This window comes from Trachinotus anak, unplaced genomic scaffold, assembly GCF_046630095.1.
Source record: "Trachinotus anak isolate AG129_WGS33_773 ecotype Australia unplaced genomic scaffold, CSIRO_AGI_Tana_v1 ptg000005l, whole genome shotgun sequence".
In the NCBI taxonomy this organism is placed as follows: Eukaryota; Metazoa; Chordata; class Actinopteri; order Carangiformes; family Carangidae; genus Trachinotus; species Trachinotus anak.
In genome coordinates this window covers 24,458,949-24,475,006 of record NW_027273856.1, presented here as the reverse complement: position 1 = coordinate 24,475,006, position 16,058 = coordinate 24,458,949, and the positions used below count along the sequence as shown (strand labels likewise).

At 42.2% G+C, this 16,058-nt stretch overlaps 1 protein-coding gene across 1 annotated transcript; it reads right to left on the bottom strand.

The window, feature by feature from the left end:
• Nucleotides 1-724: 724 nt before the first annotated feature.
• On the bottom strand, nt 725-6,699 carry LOC139622094 (angiopoietin-related protein 7). Its single transcript, XM_071479219.1, has 9 exons — nt 6,559-6,699; nt 5,859-6,099; nt 4,538-4,753; nt 3,043-3,162; nt 2,751-2,865; nt 2,505-2,642; nt 2,052-2,268; nt 1,770-1,965; nt 725-1,694 (listed from the first exon to the last, which is right to left on the bottom strand). The coding sequence occupies exons 2-9, from the start codon at nt 6,012-6,014 to the stop codon at nt 1,548-1,550; spliced, it is 1,305 nt and encodes a 434-aa protein (XP_071335320.1). The 5' UTR covers nt 6,015-6,099; nt 6,559-6,699; the 3' UTR covers nt 725-1,547.
• Nucleotides 6,700-16,058: the final 9,359 nt, after the last annotated feature.

Genomic DNA, 16,058 nt, shown 5'->3' with positions numbered 1-16,058 from the left:
ACAGTACATGCATTCTAATATTTTTCACTTATTTTCAGTGCATGTGCTCTAGTGTGTCTAGGCCTTTGGTAGAGCTAGGTGCATTATTTCAGTTATCTATAAACTCATGTAAACACTGGTAATTTTGAATAAATGTTTCATGTAAACTGATGAACCTTCACCCTCCTTTTCTGTTGACCTGAAGAATTTACCTCTGCCCAACACATGCCTGCTGTACTGACACAAACCTGCCAATATGCGAAAGGTTAGTGAAAACTCCTGTGTGAAGTAATTTGCATGTAACACTACTGGATACCACATTCACATAGTTGCTTGTGTACGTAAAATAAGAGTTATCTATTGTTTCAGGCTGCTGGTCTTACAATTGTTTCATACATTTCATCAAAGATGGTTTTAGAACTTGAACCATTCTATCCATCCATTATCTATACTGCTTATTCAAACCAGTTTGTGGCTGTAGCCAATCCCAGCTGACATTGGGCGAGGACAGGGTTCACCCTGGACAGGTTGCCAGTCTATCACATGGCTGACATATGGAGACAAACAGCCATTCACACCTACAGGCAATTTAAAGTCACCAGTTAACGTAATGTGCACGTCTTTAGACTGTGGGAGGAAGGAAACTCAGGAGAGTACACGGGGAGGCCCCAGGCCCGGGGTTCGAACCAGAACCTTCTTGCTGTGAGGGGACAGCTGTCTATATTAAATACTGTCCTCTGTGGCATATGGTACATGTAGTCTTTATTGTACAGCACATATGTATACACAGTCCTCCAAGAGCACATCTCCTGTCTGAGTCTATACAGTGAGACAGTAGCACTTAAGTCAAAGGGTTGGGGTCTTTTTGTCTAATACAATTCAGTGTTCTTATGTAAAGACTGATTAAGACTGAGTGTTTATAAACTAATTATTTTAATAGAAATTTAAACATTTGATCAAATTTATAGTTGGCTGGAATTCAAAGTGAATGGAAAATAACATAATATAGACATCGTAAAAAGTACATGCGCACAGCGTATGCAAAGCATCCAGTAAACAGTCTGACATGCTCTGCCTCCCATTTGTACATCCTCTCAGTGTAAACCCCTTCACGTCAACAAGTCATACAAAATCTGCCTTTTTATTTTGGCCGAGTTACTAATAGTGTGTCAAGTATCAAACTAAAGGTAGAAAATAGAAGTACAAAATGAGGAAGAACTCACTTCCCATGACTGAGTGAAAAATGTCCATGTCCCAAAAAGAACTCTACAGTTTAAAGTTTGTTTCCAAAAATATGCAGCAGAAAAGGAGTCCATATTTTGTGAATAAAATCAAGCATACCAGCCATATTTGCATTGCATATACAATCAGTTCAAAAATAGCAGAAGAGATGCCGTTTCCACAGGTTAGTCTGTAGGTTCACTCACTACAAAAACTGTTGTTCACATGACTGGCATTCACTTCCCTCTTGAAGAGCTCTGTTAATAAAAACAAAATCAGATGTCACCATCATCTCCGATGCCAAAGTGTTGTTCCTGCATCCCAACCGTTGTCAAGGTGACAGTGCTTCAGGGAGACAAATGGCTTCGGAAGCTGCGTGGTCGGATCATCATGCTGACTTTTCGTAGAGAATAATAGTCAGAGTCTCTCCAGGAGTGCCAAACGATCCCGTCAGGACCCAGCGGCCCCCGGCCTTTAGGCGTGTAGTGGCCTCCCTGTGGGATCAAGAAGTATTAAGCACTCTCATGACTTTGGAAGTTTAAAGTGAGGGTCAGCCTGTGTGCACTTACCCTGTAATAGACGCCATTAAGGTTGGCATAGAAGCACTGGTTGTACCACCAACCACCATGGGAGATCTCAGCACAGATGTTGCCAGTGTCTGGCGTGCTGAAGCCCTGCTTGTCATGGTACCAGCTGAAAGAGTCCTGCACCGTGCCACTGAAGCCTGACACATGGAGACGGTACTGATGCTCCTCATCTTCCACACTGCACACACATACAGAGGAACGGTACGAGATTACACGAGATACACAGGTGGTTGTGCATGTGTCTGTTACCTGCATGACACTGACCTGAAGCTCTGGTAAAGGGCATGTTTGTGCTTGTTGCTCCAGTCCTCCAGGTTGATGCGGAGGCTGTAGTCTCCCTGGGTGCTCAGCTCATGTATGTGGTCGTTACCCAGCCAGAACTCAGAGTGCAGGTCTCCAAAACCGTCCTTGTAGTCCCTCCAGCTGCGGTCGAAGCTCACTGAGCCGTCAACTCGCCGCTGGATCACAGTCCAGCCACCACCTGAGGCAAAAAGAAGGCAAGGGGAGAAAAGCATACGCCATGCCTCATGGGTTACCCCCTGCTCAACTGAGGACTACAGGTCAGCTACACATTAGTGTCACATTAGAGTTGATCACTGTACATGCCAACCCAGAGACCAACTCTGGCCATTCAGTGAAAGTATAGTTGAAACTAAGCAAACTTTCTACCCATGTGTAATGTGTCATGTATAGTTCATGTATATATTTGTGCCTCACCATCTGTGTCCATGTCACAGTAAACCTCCACAGCCATGCCTGCCAGGGATGGCACCACAGTGTAAAGGCCTGATCTCCTCACTCCATTGTAGTAGACAGAAGCACAGTCAATGGGACAGTTCCTCACATGTTGAATCTCTGAAGGAAGAAAACGCGAGACCGGATGGAGTCGCAGTAAATCAATAAAAGGGGTTTGGCTCCCTCTGCTGGGAACTCATAGCATGCGAGTTTTCTGGAGGCATGTACCTGGGTGCAGGGCTTCTTGAGCACTCATGAGAGGGTTGGGACGGACGATGTTGATCAAACAACCAGGGTTTCTTTTTACCTTATTCACCAAAAGTGTCAGATTATGGAGTTGGTTCTGAACAGAAAGACAAACAGTCAAACTATCGTAAACCGCTCACTCACACACAAAGGCAAACACACACGCACAGGTTCTGAAAGCTTTTATTTCCCTTCAAACAAACATTTAGGAAAATGCCCAGAACACTCACTGAGAGTAACATAGTGGTTATTAGGATAAGTGAACACTGTGTACCTGTAAGTCCAAGATCAGAGTGCCCTGAAGGTGCAGCAGGGTGGTGGCCTCAGCATAGTGCAACTCCATCTCATGGAAACGCTGTTCCAAGGAGACGTTCAAATGGTTTCTCTCTTCACTCTGACATTATCCACACAAATGCACAAACACACAGCCAAAAACATGCAGTTACTATGTCACACATAGTAGATGAAGTGTTTTGGTGAAATAAAAGGAAGAAAAATGGGGCAGTGTTTGGCCACATTGCTGTGCAGATTAGCAGATAAATTTGATCTTGTAATAACATATTAAAAGAAAATCACACACAAACAACATCATACACTGTTGTCTGTTTAAGTTTGCAATATAGCATTTGCTGCAGTCTCTGAAATCTCTTCCCTGCAGATGAGGCACTCTGGCTTCTTGATTGTGGTTTGTTAAGACAATGATGTCATTGCTTATTGCTTGTTTCCTCTGCTTTGACACAATTGAAAGCGTTATATAAAAATGTTCGGATTGTAAATGCTGCCTCATTTTGTTGAAATGTTGCTAAAAATATACCGAAAAAATTAGAATTAAAAAATCTTTGGCTCCCTCGCCTGTCGTCAAGGGGCACCAGGGTGGAGTGGCACTCACGTTGGCTGGGTAACTTAAATAAAATCCACTAAGACTTCATTCGATTACTCACTACTTTCTAGTCTATCTCTATGCGCACATTAAAGCTAAAACATAGAAAGTCAGCTGGTGCTCTCAGGACAAAAAGGACGAGTCCTCTGTTCTAAAACTTAAAGCCCGACACTTCAGTATGTGGTCTATTCCTAGCCTGGATATGGAGGATAACACTAACTCCCATTACCACAAACCCTGTAGCCCTCTCCTCTGCCCTCTCCTAATGTACAACACATGAGTTCTATCTACCGTCCACCTGCGGCCACTGACCGCTCCAGCTGGGAGTCTGTGTTTGTGTAGGCTCACTGCCTGAGACGCATGAGGCAACACGTGGAAGAGTAGGAGGCTAATCCTGTTAGTAACTAAGGTCAAGGACATGCTGGGGGGGGGGGGTGGGGAGCCAGCTTGATGACCAGGCACCACGTTACAGTGCAGGAGGGTACACAAGAAATAACGTAATGTGTCCCTCCTCTAAATTGAAAACTGACATTTAACAGCTAGTCAGACTATATAGAGAACAGTCTTGTTGAAGTGAAAGTACATTTCAAAACAAAGGTTTATTTGATAAAACATTTATGTCTAGTCTGAAAAGGCCCTGAGCAGAGGAAACATTCAACTAAAAGTCTGGCTCTGAAATGGAATATTTAATACCACTCACACACACACACACTCAGGAACAGAGTACGTTTACTTTCCAAATGAGAAAAAAAAGTTCTGTCTGTGGACCAGTCACATTGTCACAACATCCAGGGAGTCTCCAGGTCGACTAGAGCGAGCGCTCAAAGCAGCTGAAAGGATTGTTACTGATAGTTGACCCAGGCCTGCTAAGTCGATATGGAAATCTCACCTGCAGCTCGAGGACTTTGATGCGGTGCCGGTGGTTCCTCAGCTCCTCCTGCAGCTCAGAGATGGTCTCCTTCAGCACCACAATCTGCTGTTTCCTCTCCTCGTTCTGGTGCAGCCAGTAGGAGACCTCATCCGTGCAGCGAAACATATCCGGGCATCTCTGCTCGTCCAGCTGAGGCAGCGTGGCCACCAGCCGACACATCCCGTTCTCCATCACCTGTTTGATGAGGAGGATTTGATCAAGAGAAAAATCCAGCTTCTTGTCGGACAGGGAACAGCGTGAGGCCCCAAAAAAAAAGAGCTAGGATTTTCATCGATGATCTCCAGAGGGATTGAAAAATAAATAAATAAAATAACTACGGACTCTAAATCAATAAATTGAACTTTCTAGCTGATGGGAAAGACTTTCTTTCATTGTCCTGTCCTTAGACATAAAATACCTACTCTAAACAAGAAAAACATTATCATTTTTTGTTCACAGTTTATCAAATGGAAACAACAAATAGTTTTTGTCCTAATTTAAAATAATCATAACTTAAAGGCTTGAGGTTTGGATCATACTAATAAAGCATTTTAAAGATGTCATTCTGGACTCTAGATGATGGTCATATGCTTCTGTCCTGCAATGATGGAAAGTTACTAAGTACATTTATTCATACTGTACTGTACTGCATTACTTGTATAGGTATTTGTACTTTACTGCTTTTACTCCACCCACTACACTTCAGAGACAGTATACTTTTTGTTTTATGTTTCAGATTCAGACTTCACATAAAAACATGAGCATTTTATTTAAAAAAAAAAAACATATATATATATATATGTTTGGGGCCAAAAGAGGTAAATTACAATTATTCGTTTGTTTTTTCCAGCCCCATAAATCATCTCAACACCCCTAACATTTGTCTTGTGACAAATGTTGTTGTCTTGTGATACAGTGAGTTCACTGGACTGAACTCACTGTATCTTAAATCTAGTTACACTTACACAATGTTACATCAGTACTAACACACTGATATCATCATATATAAAAATGTATCAGTCAAAGTATATGTGGGATTTTACTTGTAATAAACTATTTTTTACATTGTTTTGCTTTGACTTGAATGAAGGATCTGACTACTTCTTCCCCCACTTCTGTCCGGCAGTGCTCTACATTCATGACGTCACTCTTTCAGTACCGTAAATGTAGTTGGAAATGAAACATTCTGATTCCTGCTAAGCTGAGTCGGCACATCTCTGGAGTAAAAGGAGGAAACTGAAGACAATAAGTTTCTACTGCAGTGGCTTCCTCAGAGAACAGCTCTGTATGCCTGGTTTACCTGGTTAGTGTACTCCCCACACTGGGAACCCCCGCCATTGCGCTGAGAGGTAGCGTTCAGGTCGTCTGCTTTGGCCTCTGGGAGCAACACGATGAGGATACAGAGGGTAGAGCACACGCTCCAGCCAGGGGGGTTGGTTAAGGACAGGAGAGACATTGTCGCCACCCGCTTAGTCTGTCCCCTCCTTGTGTGAGAGAGAAGGCGTGGGACTCCGGTGTGTATCAGACTCTGCTGGCTCTCCCTACAGCGTGAACGACAGAAAAGATGATAGTATTATATTCCTTTCATAGAGCAGTTCAATTCACGCAGCTGTCAAGAAAGTCATGTTCCCCTCTCTGTTACACATCTCTGTGCTTTTGTCTCTTAGGAAAGTGAGATTAATTAAGAGGAAGGTGATCCCCTCAGTCTATCACGTTAGTTTGTCCTCAGGTAACTCAGTAAACACACACACACACAAGCTCACACACGTCAGCCACTCCTGTAGCCAAGCTGAGGTTCTGACTCCGAGTGAAGCTAAATTAGGCATCGGGCGATAGTCATCGTTGTTTTCTAACTTTTTAAATCTTACTCAATAAACATACATACATAAACACTGTAAATAAAGATAACATGACAAAATGTGGTAGTAGTTTCTACTTTCTGTAGAGGAACAAACATGCATGTGTACCTGTAGCACCTGTGGAAATGGTGGTGTACTCACCCTGGTTACAGACCATCTCCAACCCCATTCCTGGCCCATCTCAGGCTGAGGGGTTATCTCCATTTTCTTCTCCTCCTCCTCTGTATCTCTTCCTGAATTGCTTTCCCTCTCACTCTGTGAGCCTCATGCTCATCTTCTCTCTCTCTCTCTCTCTCTGTGTGTGTGTCTCTTAGTCCCATAATCCACCTCTAAGAGGATTCACAGTGACTGAGGGATGGAGAGAGGCAGACAAATAGGGAAACAATAATAAAAAAAAAACAAAAACTGAGACATAAGAGAAAAGGCTTGTAAAGATTTTTGGTTATTGTGAGGAATCATGTTCTAGACAAATAATTGAAAAAAGAGAAGGTATAGTTTGCTGGGATAGTCTGATTCAAAAAGTATAACGTAGAAGAACATATGGAGTCAGTTCATTGCTGGAGAACGTAAGGGACTTATATTACATGCATCAGCAAAACACCCACATACACCACCACATGTAAGCATCACCTACAGGCACAGTAATCCTGCTCAAAGCTAGTGGTAATGCAGGCTGATGTGAGTGGGAGTATGAGGGGTGCTGATCCTATTACAGTAACCAAGCCGCTCTTTCCTCCTTATACCCTCGCCTATGGCACTTAAACATTCACGCTCTCGTTGTTATTAAGGAATTAATGTTGTAATAATAATGAATGACAGTCATGTTATATATCGTTAGGTGCAATTATAATGTAACTGTTATAAAATTCACAAGTTTCCTAAACCAGCTGTCTGTATTTTGACTGTACAATATCAATTTGCAACACTACCTGAGGCTCTTTTACACTGTACTTTGTACTTTATGAGGCCCTGCAGGGGAAAACTGAGGGATCATGCACTTTTCAAAGGCTTCCGCTGTTACACAGGCTCAGGATTCAGCACATTACAAAGCCATAGTGCAGTGTTTAACTATTGCACATATAATCAATATTTACATATAAGCACTCATGAATGTAAAATCTCCTTCATTAAATGTTTTGCCATAGTGCTGATCATGTCATGATATGCATGTTGTGTGTATGTGAGAGAAACCTTGCAGATAAGGCCACATGGTGGCACCATGTCACAACTTGACGAGGAGGAGCTTCCTCACTGAGGTGAGCAGAGAAACAATGCAGACTTCACATCTGACGGTATTGTTTCACTGGTTGAAGAATAATTAGAAATCACAATGAAAGAAACGTTAGGCAGAATGACAGCACTTTTGTGGCCACAACTGGCAACTACAGGATTATTGCACACTGAATTTGCCTTCATTTCCCAAGATTCTTTTGAGGCAAGACTTTATCATGTTTATCTGTGTGATGCTAAAATGTACAGTAACGTAGCTAACATAAGCTACTGGTCATTCCAGACCGAGCGAGTCTGCGACGGGAAAACCCCAGAATAAGAAAATAAGTAATAGAAACAGAAGCAAAACAAGAGTTAACATCTGCATAGCTTACCACGTCTCCATGACAGCTCCTGGAGAGTAAAGGAGTTTGATGCTGAACTTGTAAACGTTTATTCTAGACTGGTAAGTAAACAGCTGTTCACGCTAACGTTAGCTATGTAGCAATAGCAAAACTTACATATAGCTCCTTTAAGGACATAAGTGCAAAGATGAAATTTGGTCATTGTGGCCTTTTATTTATGGACTTTTACTTAAAATTTAAACTTTCTGTTGCAAAAGTACATAAATGATTTTGACCTCATTTACAACTTCTGAAACAGCGTTTTATGATAACTTCATGTCAGTGATAACATGATGAAACACTGTTCACTTGTACATACATTTAAAGCGACTGACTTTCCTGAATTATTCATAATAAGAAAGCAAACATTTGCCATGATTTAAAGTGGCTTTTTCTGACAGTGAGTTAAAAGCTGAGGCTGAGTGATATGACAGTTTGACAGGTTGGAGGACAGGTGGTGATGTTTTAGGAAAGAGGTGGAGGGAGAGGGGACGAGGGTGGGAGGTGTATCACTATTTGTGTTGGGAACATGACGCATGTGCAGAACAACATGAATAGAGTCCAGAACCCAGAGACCAATCATGTGTAAGTAAGGCGCAAATGTCCATCGCACAGGGTTAAATAAGTGTTATAAGGATAAAGCAGCTGTTGCTCCTCACTGTTACGTGGAATGAGGACAGTGCTCTCAGTTAGAATTTGATTTAAATAAGCTCTGAGAAATATGGCTGGTTCCTGGAAAAGTAACTAATTTATGAATAAATGTGAGCTTTTGTGTTTGTGTATATAGCTGAGAAGGAAGCAAGTCTAAAAATACCAACCCAGTGAAAAAAACAACAACAAAAACCTCAATAAATGAGTGAAGAAACATAATAAATGCAGGTGCTTTCCTATCGTGCACTGGGCAGAGGTCACTCCATGGTTTAGTGTGAAAGTGATCGTTATCTTGCTATGGCCTTCACAGTCATCAGATTTCAATCTGGTTGAACATCTGCAATACAGTGTGGACTCTGGGACTTCAATCAAACAACGACTTTAGAATACCTTGGCTCCTCTATTCACACTCAGTCTAGTGCTGACCGATAAATCATTTTTATCATCATCGCAATATGAACATGTACAATCAACACATCACAAAAGGCTGACTGAAACATGATTAACTAGAAAAATGTACACATCCACATGGATTCACGCAGCGTTTGCAAGGCGCAGTGCTTAAGCCAAATAAGATGGGAGGAGGGAGGGGGGGGGGGGGCTTCTCTACCGCTTTTGTGTCCTCATGGTCAGGCTACAGCCTCTTCTCTCTGACACACACACACACACACACACAGCGGACAGTGGAGACCAGTGAGAAATAAACTTCTGACCTTTTTTAACTTTTGAAGCAACACTAAGTACCATCCAAACCTAGCTTCTTAGCTTCCCCCATCACACCAAAGGTTTTACAAGATTTAGAAACGTATATAGCCACATTTTCAACTGCTCCCATCCACTTAGGTTTGTTTTACACAAGTGCAGCATGCTAACGTTAAGCTAGTAGTGAACTGTCATGAACAAGCCAATAGGACAGCTTTCTGTGTGCAGACTGCTAGCTTAATTTTTGTAGGCACATTTCAGCACCCATGTTACTGGATGGACACACTGCCCGCGTGACGCGCATAAAGTCGCCACTTCGTAGCTACTTCGCGTCATCTAAAGACTCAATGTCTCGCCTACTCATTTTCTGTATTTTAAGTGAATTTGATTCGTTTTTGATAGGTGTCAGTTTTGTGTAACATTGCTGGTATGACATCAAAATAACCGTCAACAGCCGCTGAAATGAAAACCAAGACGTTACACAGCTGTCACGCACAAGCGCCACATCCAGTGTGTTCCCGGCCTCACAGCTACAGACCGAGGTGACGGCGTCACCTGCAGGAGACATCAGGTGCAACCTCAACATGAGCCTTCCAGAAACATGGTGAAAACCCTGAATTCACACCGCTTGGCCAGTCAGATGAATCCCACAGCTACCCTCAGGTTAACCGGTGCCAATAGAGTGCAGCAATGATGTATTTGGAACCAGGGAACCAGAAGTGAAACTAGTTTCTGGGTTTTAGGACTAATTCCTGCAGCGCTCTATTTGGTTGTGACTGTGAGATTAGCTAGCATGGTGGTACAGCAAGACAAGGGAACTATATATATATATACACAATTAAATATATCACAAGTCATATCTTCATTGGTAGATTGAACAATGTTATTGCACATTGCAGACTTTCCTCATATTGTGCAGGCCTAACTGTCCTCAACTGCCTCTTAAGATTCATGATCTATGTGTCTGGAAAGGAATCAAGGCCTACCTATTTGAGTCTGCTACTACACTGCTCACACCGCAATGTGCTGCACTGCACTCTTTCCATAATGTGTACTGCAGTAATTGGTATTCTCTTCACCATTTCCTTGCATACCCGCTGTCACACCATTAACCAGGCAGCTATACTGTTGCTTGCTTATGCTGCTGCCCCTGCTGCTGCTGTTTATACATTTCATAAGCCTCACCTTCACCCCAGCATCGACTCGCAGGCTCTGAGTTCCTGAAGGGGGGAATCTGTTGTCATCACTCACACTCCCTGGTGTGCTGAGCTTGGTGTTTCCTTGTGGGGAGCAATGAGTTCGGAGCCTGGACACCAAACATTAGCGCTGCACATATTCTTCATTCACACAGTAATCCATTGCATGCGAGTTGGGGCTGCGAGTACTGCAACATATTTACTTAGTATGAAATGTTGCAACGTGCATAAATTCAGCAGCTACCTACACCTAAACTAATAAATGAACAGTCACGCCTGAGGGGATTACTGATAAGCCAGTGTGTATTGACCCACACATCTCTCAGTCTAAGAATGAACTTTCCTTTCCTTTTAGAGACATGAAATGAATCACGCCTCTTCAGGGCAGTTTCAGGCGTCAGAGCTGTGGCTGAGAGGCTGACATTTTCTTGAGAGAAACTTTGTCATAAGGTCCTCGGTAGCAACAGAGAGAGACGGTGCTTTTGTCAGGTGTAATTCAAAAGCGCATACAGAACAATAATATATACAGAACATACATTTTACTGGACAGAGTAGTTTTAGCCTCTGATAATAAAGATGAATATTTACAGACGCATGAATCATTTCCAAAATCCACCAGCACTGTGACCTGCATGCTTAACCTATTGCTTTCCAATAAGATTGTTTGCCAAAGCTTCCCTTTACATAGATCACATGTCGCCCGCCTGTGATGCACAGACTGCAGTGAGAGACTGAGAGTATCCATATCAATCGATCAGTATGCATCACGTGTCTGCACCATTCTCTGGCTGAATATTTATCTGGAGCACATGCCATTACACCAGGCAGTTACTCATCATAATGTAACCATATTCATCAGATTTCTGTCTCCATCTTACTGCGCACGCACACACACACACACACACACACACACAGCGAGAAAGTCATATATTTAAAAGGTCTAGCTTATGCTTTTAAGCTGTAATAAATTTTAGGAGACATTAGACTTAATATGTTATGTTCATAACAGTTCTACCTTCCTATCATGTATCAGTGTTATTTATGTAACTTATTATTATTAATTAGTGCTGCTATAATTGCAGTTCAATCAGGAGAGACAAGTGAATGAAGTAAATATTTTAATTAGACGAGACATGTGATGAATAGTGCTGCAGTTATAGACTTTGGCGCTTGGTCTCGTGGGGGAGATGTTTAGAGTTAGGATGAGCAGCAAAATACATGTACATATATGAATATAATCCCCCCGAGACCAGACACTGGTGGTGGTGGCTGACTATCCCTCTGATGCCGAAGAAGGCTGAGAATGCGCCGAAACTGATAAGGTTGAAGATCCCTTGATGATGGGGTGGCTGAGAGACCTCTGACGAAGAGATGCCGAAGAAACCTCTGACGCGGAGAAGACTGAAGATCCCTCTGAGATGGATTATGGCTGATGAACTCTGGAACCAGGTGACGGAGGAGGGGTGCACGTCAGCGGAGCAGGAAACTAAAACTGAGAAGGAACATCTTTAAAAAGGGAGCGCCAGCAGATGATAGGTTAATGAGAAATTGTGTTGCCCTGCTATTGGTTAGTTGTGAACAGCTGATAGGACGATGACAGCCACGGCCAGAAGAATGAGGGAATAATGAGTGAATATGTGAGAAGAGGTGTGCCTTAATTAGGATTATATACAGCATATGCATGCAAGAGGATAGGTCTTCCTGATTGAACTTACACTAGAGCTTCATCTGTTATCATTAATAACATTACCACTTGTATCACTATAACATAGCAACTGGTTATACAACAGTCTCTCTCTCTCTCTCCCCCACTCTTTCTTTCTCCCCTGTTTCTGTCCACTCAACCCAATCGGTCGAGGCAGACGGGCGCCCGCCCTCTGTCTGGCTCTGTCAGTCTTTCCACTGCTGCCAAGTACTGGCTCGTGGTGGGAGCTGTTAGGTGGCTATTCTTCAACTAATGACACCTGCAGCTGGAAATCAACATCAAAAGTGACTTGTTAAGGCGTAGCTTTTTGCTGAGACCTGAATGTGTTGGCCAGTCATCCATCTCAGGGACCTCTGTGTAACTGACCACTCTAGTTCCCTGACAGAGAAACAAGGTGTTTCATTCCTGTGTGAAACCATAAGTTTATGTTGAGGAGGTACATTTTTTTCCCCTTAACATAACCAAGGTTCAACTAAGTAGTTTGGAGCACTTGGAATTTGTTGTGGAAATTCTTAAATTAATTTTTCCAAAAATATTTTTTTGTTGTTTTTTTGTTTTTTGTGTATTATTATTGTATTTGTACAAATGGGACCATAATGTCTCAGTCGGACAAAATGGACCTCAAACAAAAATGAAACTCACATTTTATTTATCTCGCACTACACATGCAGCAAAAGGCCATGGGTTGGATTCAAACCCCAGGCCGCTGCAGTAAGGACTGGAATATACTTGCTGTTTGACCAAGAGTACATAATGGCTGCATTGTGAGCGAAAACTTGCTTCAGCATGGCGCGGCCAATACGCGTGATACCTTGACATCTCCGCGTGGGGGCAGATCACAGAAATCAGACCCAGGTAAACAAAGCTGGTCTTACATACTCATGTAAATAAACAACATGGCTACTCTGGAAAAGGTCTGTATTTTGCTTTCGCTGCGATCACGGCAGAAAATGAGAGAGCGGCACCATCGTAGCCGCCATTTTGTTTACCTTATCTGAACCCCTGACTCACTGTAACCGCACGACCGCTCCTAGTGTTCATGTCAGTATGGCATCTTGTGTACACATTGCGTAATTTTTGTAAATTGACAGTGATAACTTATGTACCAGGTGAACACGCAGATTTCTCCCTTCTCTTTTTTCCTTTAATGCACCAGTGGCCCGCTCTGTGCCACCACTGTCGTGACGAGCGGCGTGTATAGGTGTCAATGGTCCAATTGCTGTATATTTTGTGTCGTTGTCTGTTAGTGGCCAAAATGTTCTTATTTCTTTGCAGGTTGATTTGCCACTGCTGTTTTGTTTAAATACAAATCGCCTCATTTAATTAGTGTTTTGGTTAGTTATATTGTTTTGTGTAGTTATATTTAGTTTTGCTTTGTTGTTTGTGTCTGTTGTTTTATAGGTTATTGTTGGTGTTTTCATTTTGTTTAGTTTTGTGTGTTTTGGTTAGCTTTAAACTTAGTACTTAGTTGCAATTAAATACTTTTCTTCTCCTTTCTTCTCTTGAGTTAATAGGATTATTTTTATGGCCTGTGGTGGAAGTTGGTTGCCCCAGGAGTAGTGGCCATGTGGCATTAAATTTCTTCTGTTCTTGTTTTTTTTCTTTTTGACCTAACACTTTGTCTTTGTCTTTGAGTGAGTACTGTAGGGGCAGCGTGGCTGGCCTGACGGTGGAGAGTCTGGTGATAGGTTTTTTCACCTATGCTTCACACCTCCCTGATTTCATGTGTTTGGTAATTTTTTGCACTTCCATCACATTTTACGTTATTCCCTTTTGGTTTTGCTGTGTGTTTGTTTTGGGCACTGGTGTTTGGTGAGTGTTGTGTCCCAGTGTGCATTGCCCCTTTCATTGTCCGTGTCCACGGCCGCCTACCCTCAGCACCCTCATGCATTGTGGTAATATACTGTAAATTTGTGGTGGATATTTATGTCATGTCATGTTTTGAGCATCCTTTTAATTGATAATATTAATAAATTGTGCTTAATGTTGTTTTTGTTTTGTGTTAGCCATATTTTGTGCTGTAAAAATAAAAATCGTAATCTTGGGGAAAATAACCTTTCCCACCAGCCCATTTATTTATAGTCACTAGTACCCTTAGAAGAGGTTTGGTGTTTTTCCTCTTGGTTTGGTTCGAGTATTTTAAAGAAAATGGTGATCCTTCTTCGTGGCTCGGTCACACTAGCAACCTTGACAACGTAAGATTCTTTCCCAAAAGTTGAGGTTTTAAGGGCTTCGGTTTTAACACTTGTACCGTTACCTGATGAACTGAGCTGAAACCTAATCCCTGGGCTCTCTGTCAATGTTTACTGCTCTCATTACCAGCATACAATCAATCATGGAATAGTTTGAGCCATGAAGGATCCACCTGTGTCATGCAGGCAAAGTTAAGCAATAACAGGGTTAAACATCCTGTTTTTATTACACAAGCACTGAACCTTAAACATAAATGATTAATCTCAAAGCTGTCCATCACATACCTCACATTCATACACTCTCCTCAGGTTTTTACGTATTTTATGCTACCATTTTTAGTCAAAATGAACTTTAGCTTTAAAATGATCTATAGGGAGGGAGTGTTCAAAACCCAAAGAAAATGCTACTAGTGTCCTGTTCAGTGCTTGCTAGCTTGTTTTGTGTGTGGTGTGCATTGCCGTTGCTGACGTGCGAAAAAAATGTATGTCTGCTCCGTCATTGCTCCTGCCAGCTCTGTGTGCACAAAGATTGCATGATACTTGAATGAAACTGAAGGCGTCAGTTTCGTGTAGAAGTTTGTGTCAGTTTTTTTGCTGCAAGATGCACGTCACGTGTGGAAAAATCGCGCCGTGCACGTGCGACACATCCAGTGTGTCTCTGGCCTAACAATAAATGGGAAGCCAGGGTCAATACAATGACTGGGAGCCCAACTGTATATACCGTAATTTCCGGACTATTGAGCGCACCTGAATATAAGCCGCACCAACTAAATTGAAAAAGAAAAAAGAATTTGTACATATATAGGCTGCACCTCTTTATAAGCCGCAGGTGTCCACTTTGTAACATGAGATATTTACACAGAAAGATTTTTTTAATTTTTATTTTAATAAGTGCTTTTTCCGAACAGTGCCTGTAACACGGCAGTAACAAGCAGTCACAGCAGTAACACGACTGGTTAAAAAAAAAATAACCAGCCTACCAGAAAAGTCACTGATCCCGATCTTCATCTTCCTCCTGCGCACTAAAACCACTGAAGTCGTCGTCTTCAGTGTCGGAACTGAACAGCCTCAGAATGACTCCGTCACACACTTTCTCAGTCTCTCTTTCGTTGTCGCTCTCAATGTCACTTTCGCCCCCTGGAGGCTGTTAGCCCGTAAAAATCTATAGATTAGCCGCATCGTTGTTTAAGCCGCAGGGTTCAAAGCGTGTGAAAAAAGTAGCGGCTTATAGTCCGGAAATTACGGTAAGTCAAACACAGGCAAAATATTCTCCAACAGCGCTTTTAACTTCGCTAGCATCTTTGTTTGCATCAGTTCAAACCAAATGCAGCACTGTTCAGGTAAGACAAACCTCAATATGACATTAATTGTTGAAATTTTTATAGCGGTGGCTCGCAGAGGGTGTGATTAACCTTGTTAAAGAACCAGCAGCAGTAAATAATCTTTGCAAACTTTGAATCGTACATTTATCTATGTTAAGTCCAGTCTAGTCTATGATTAGTGTTCAGGACATTGGGGTTCAGGCAGCAGTTAATATAATTCATAGGAAAAAAGTGAGTCAGGTCATAAATTATTTGTGATG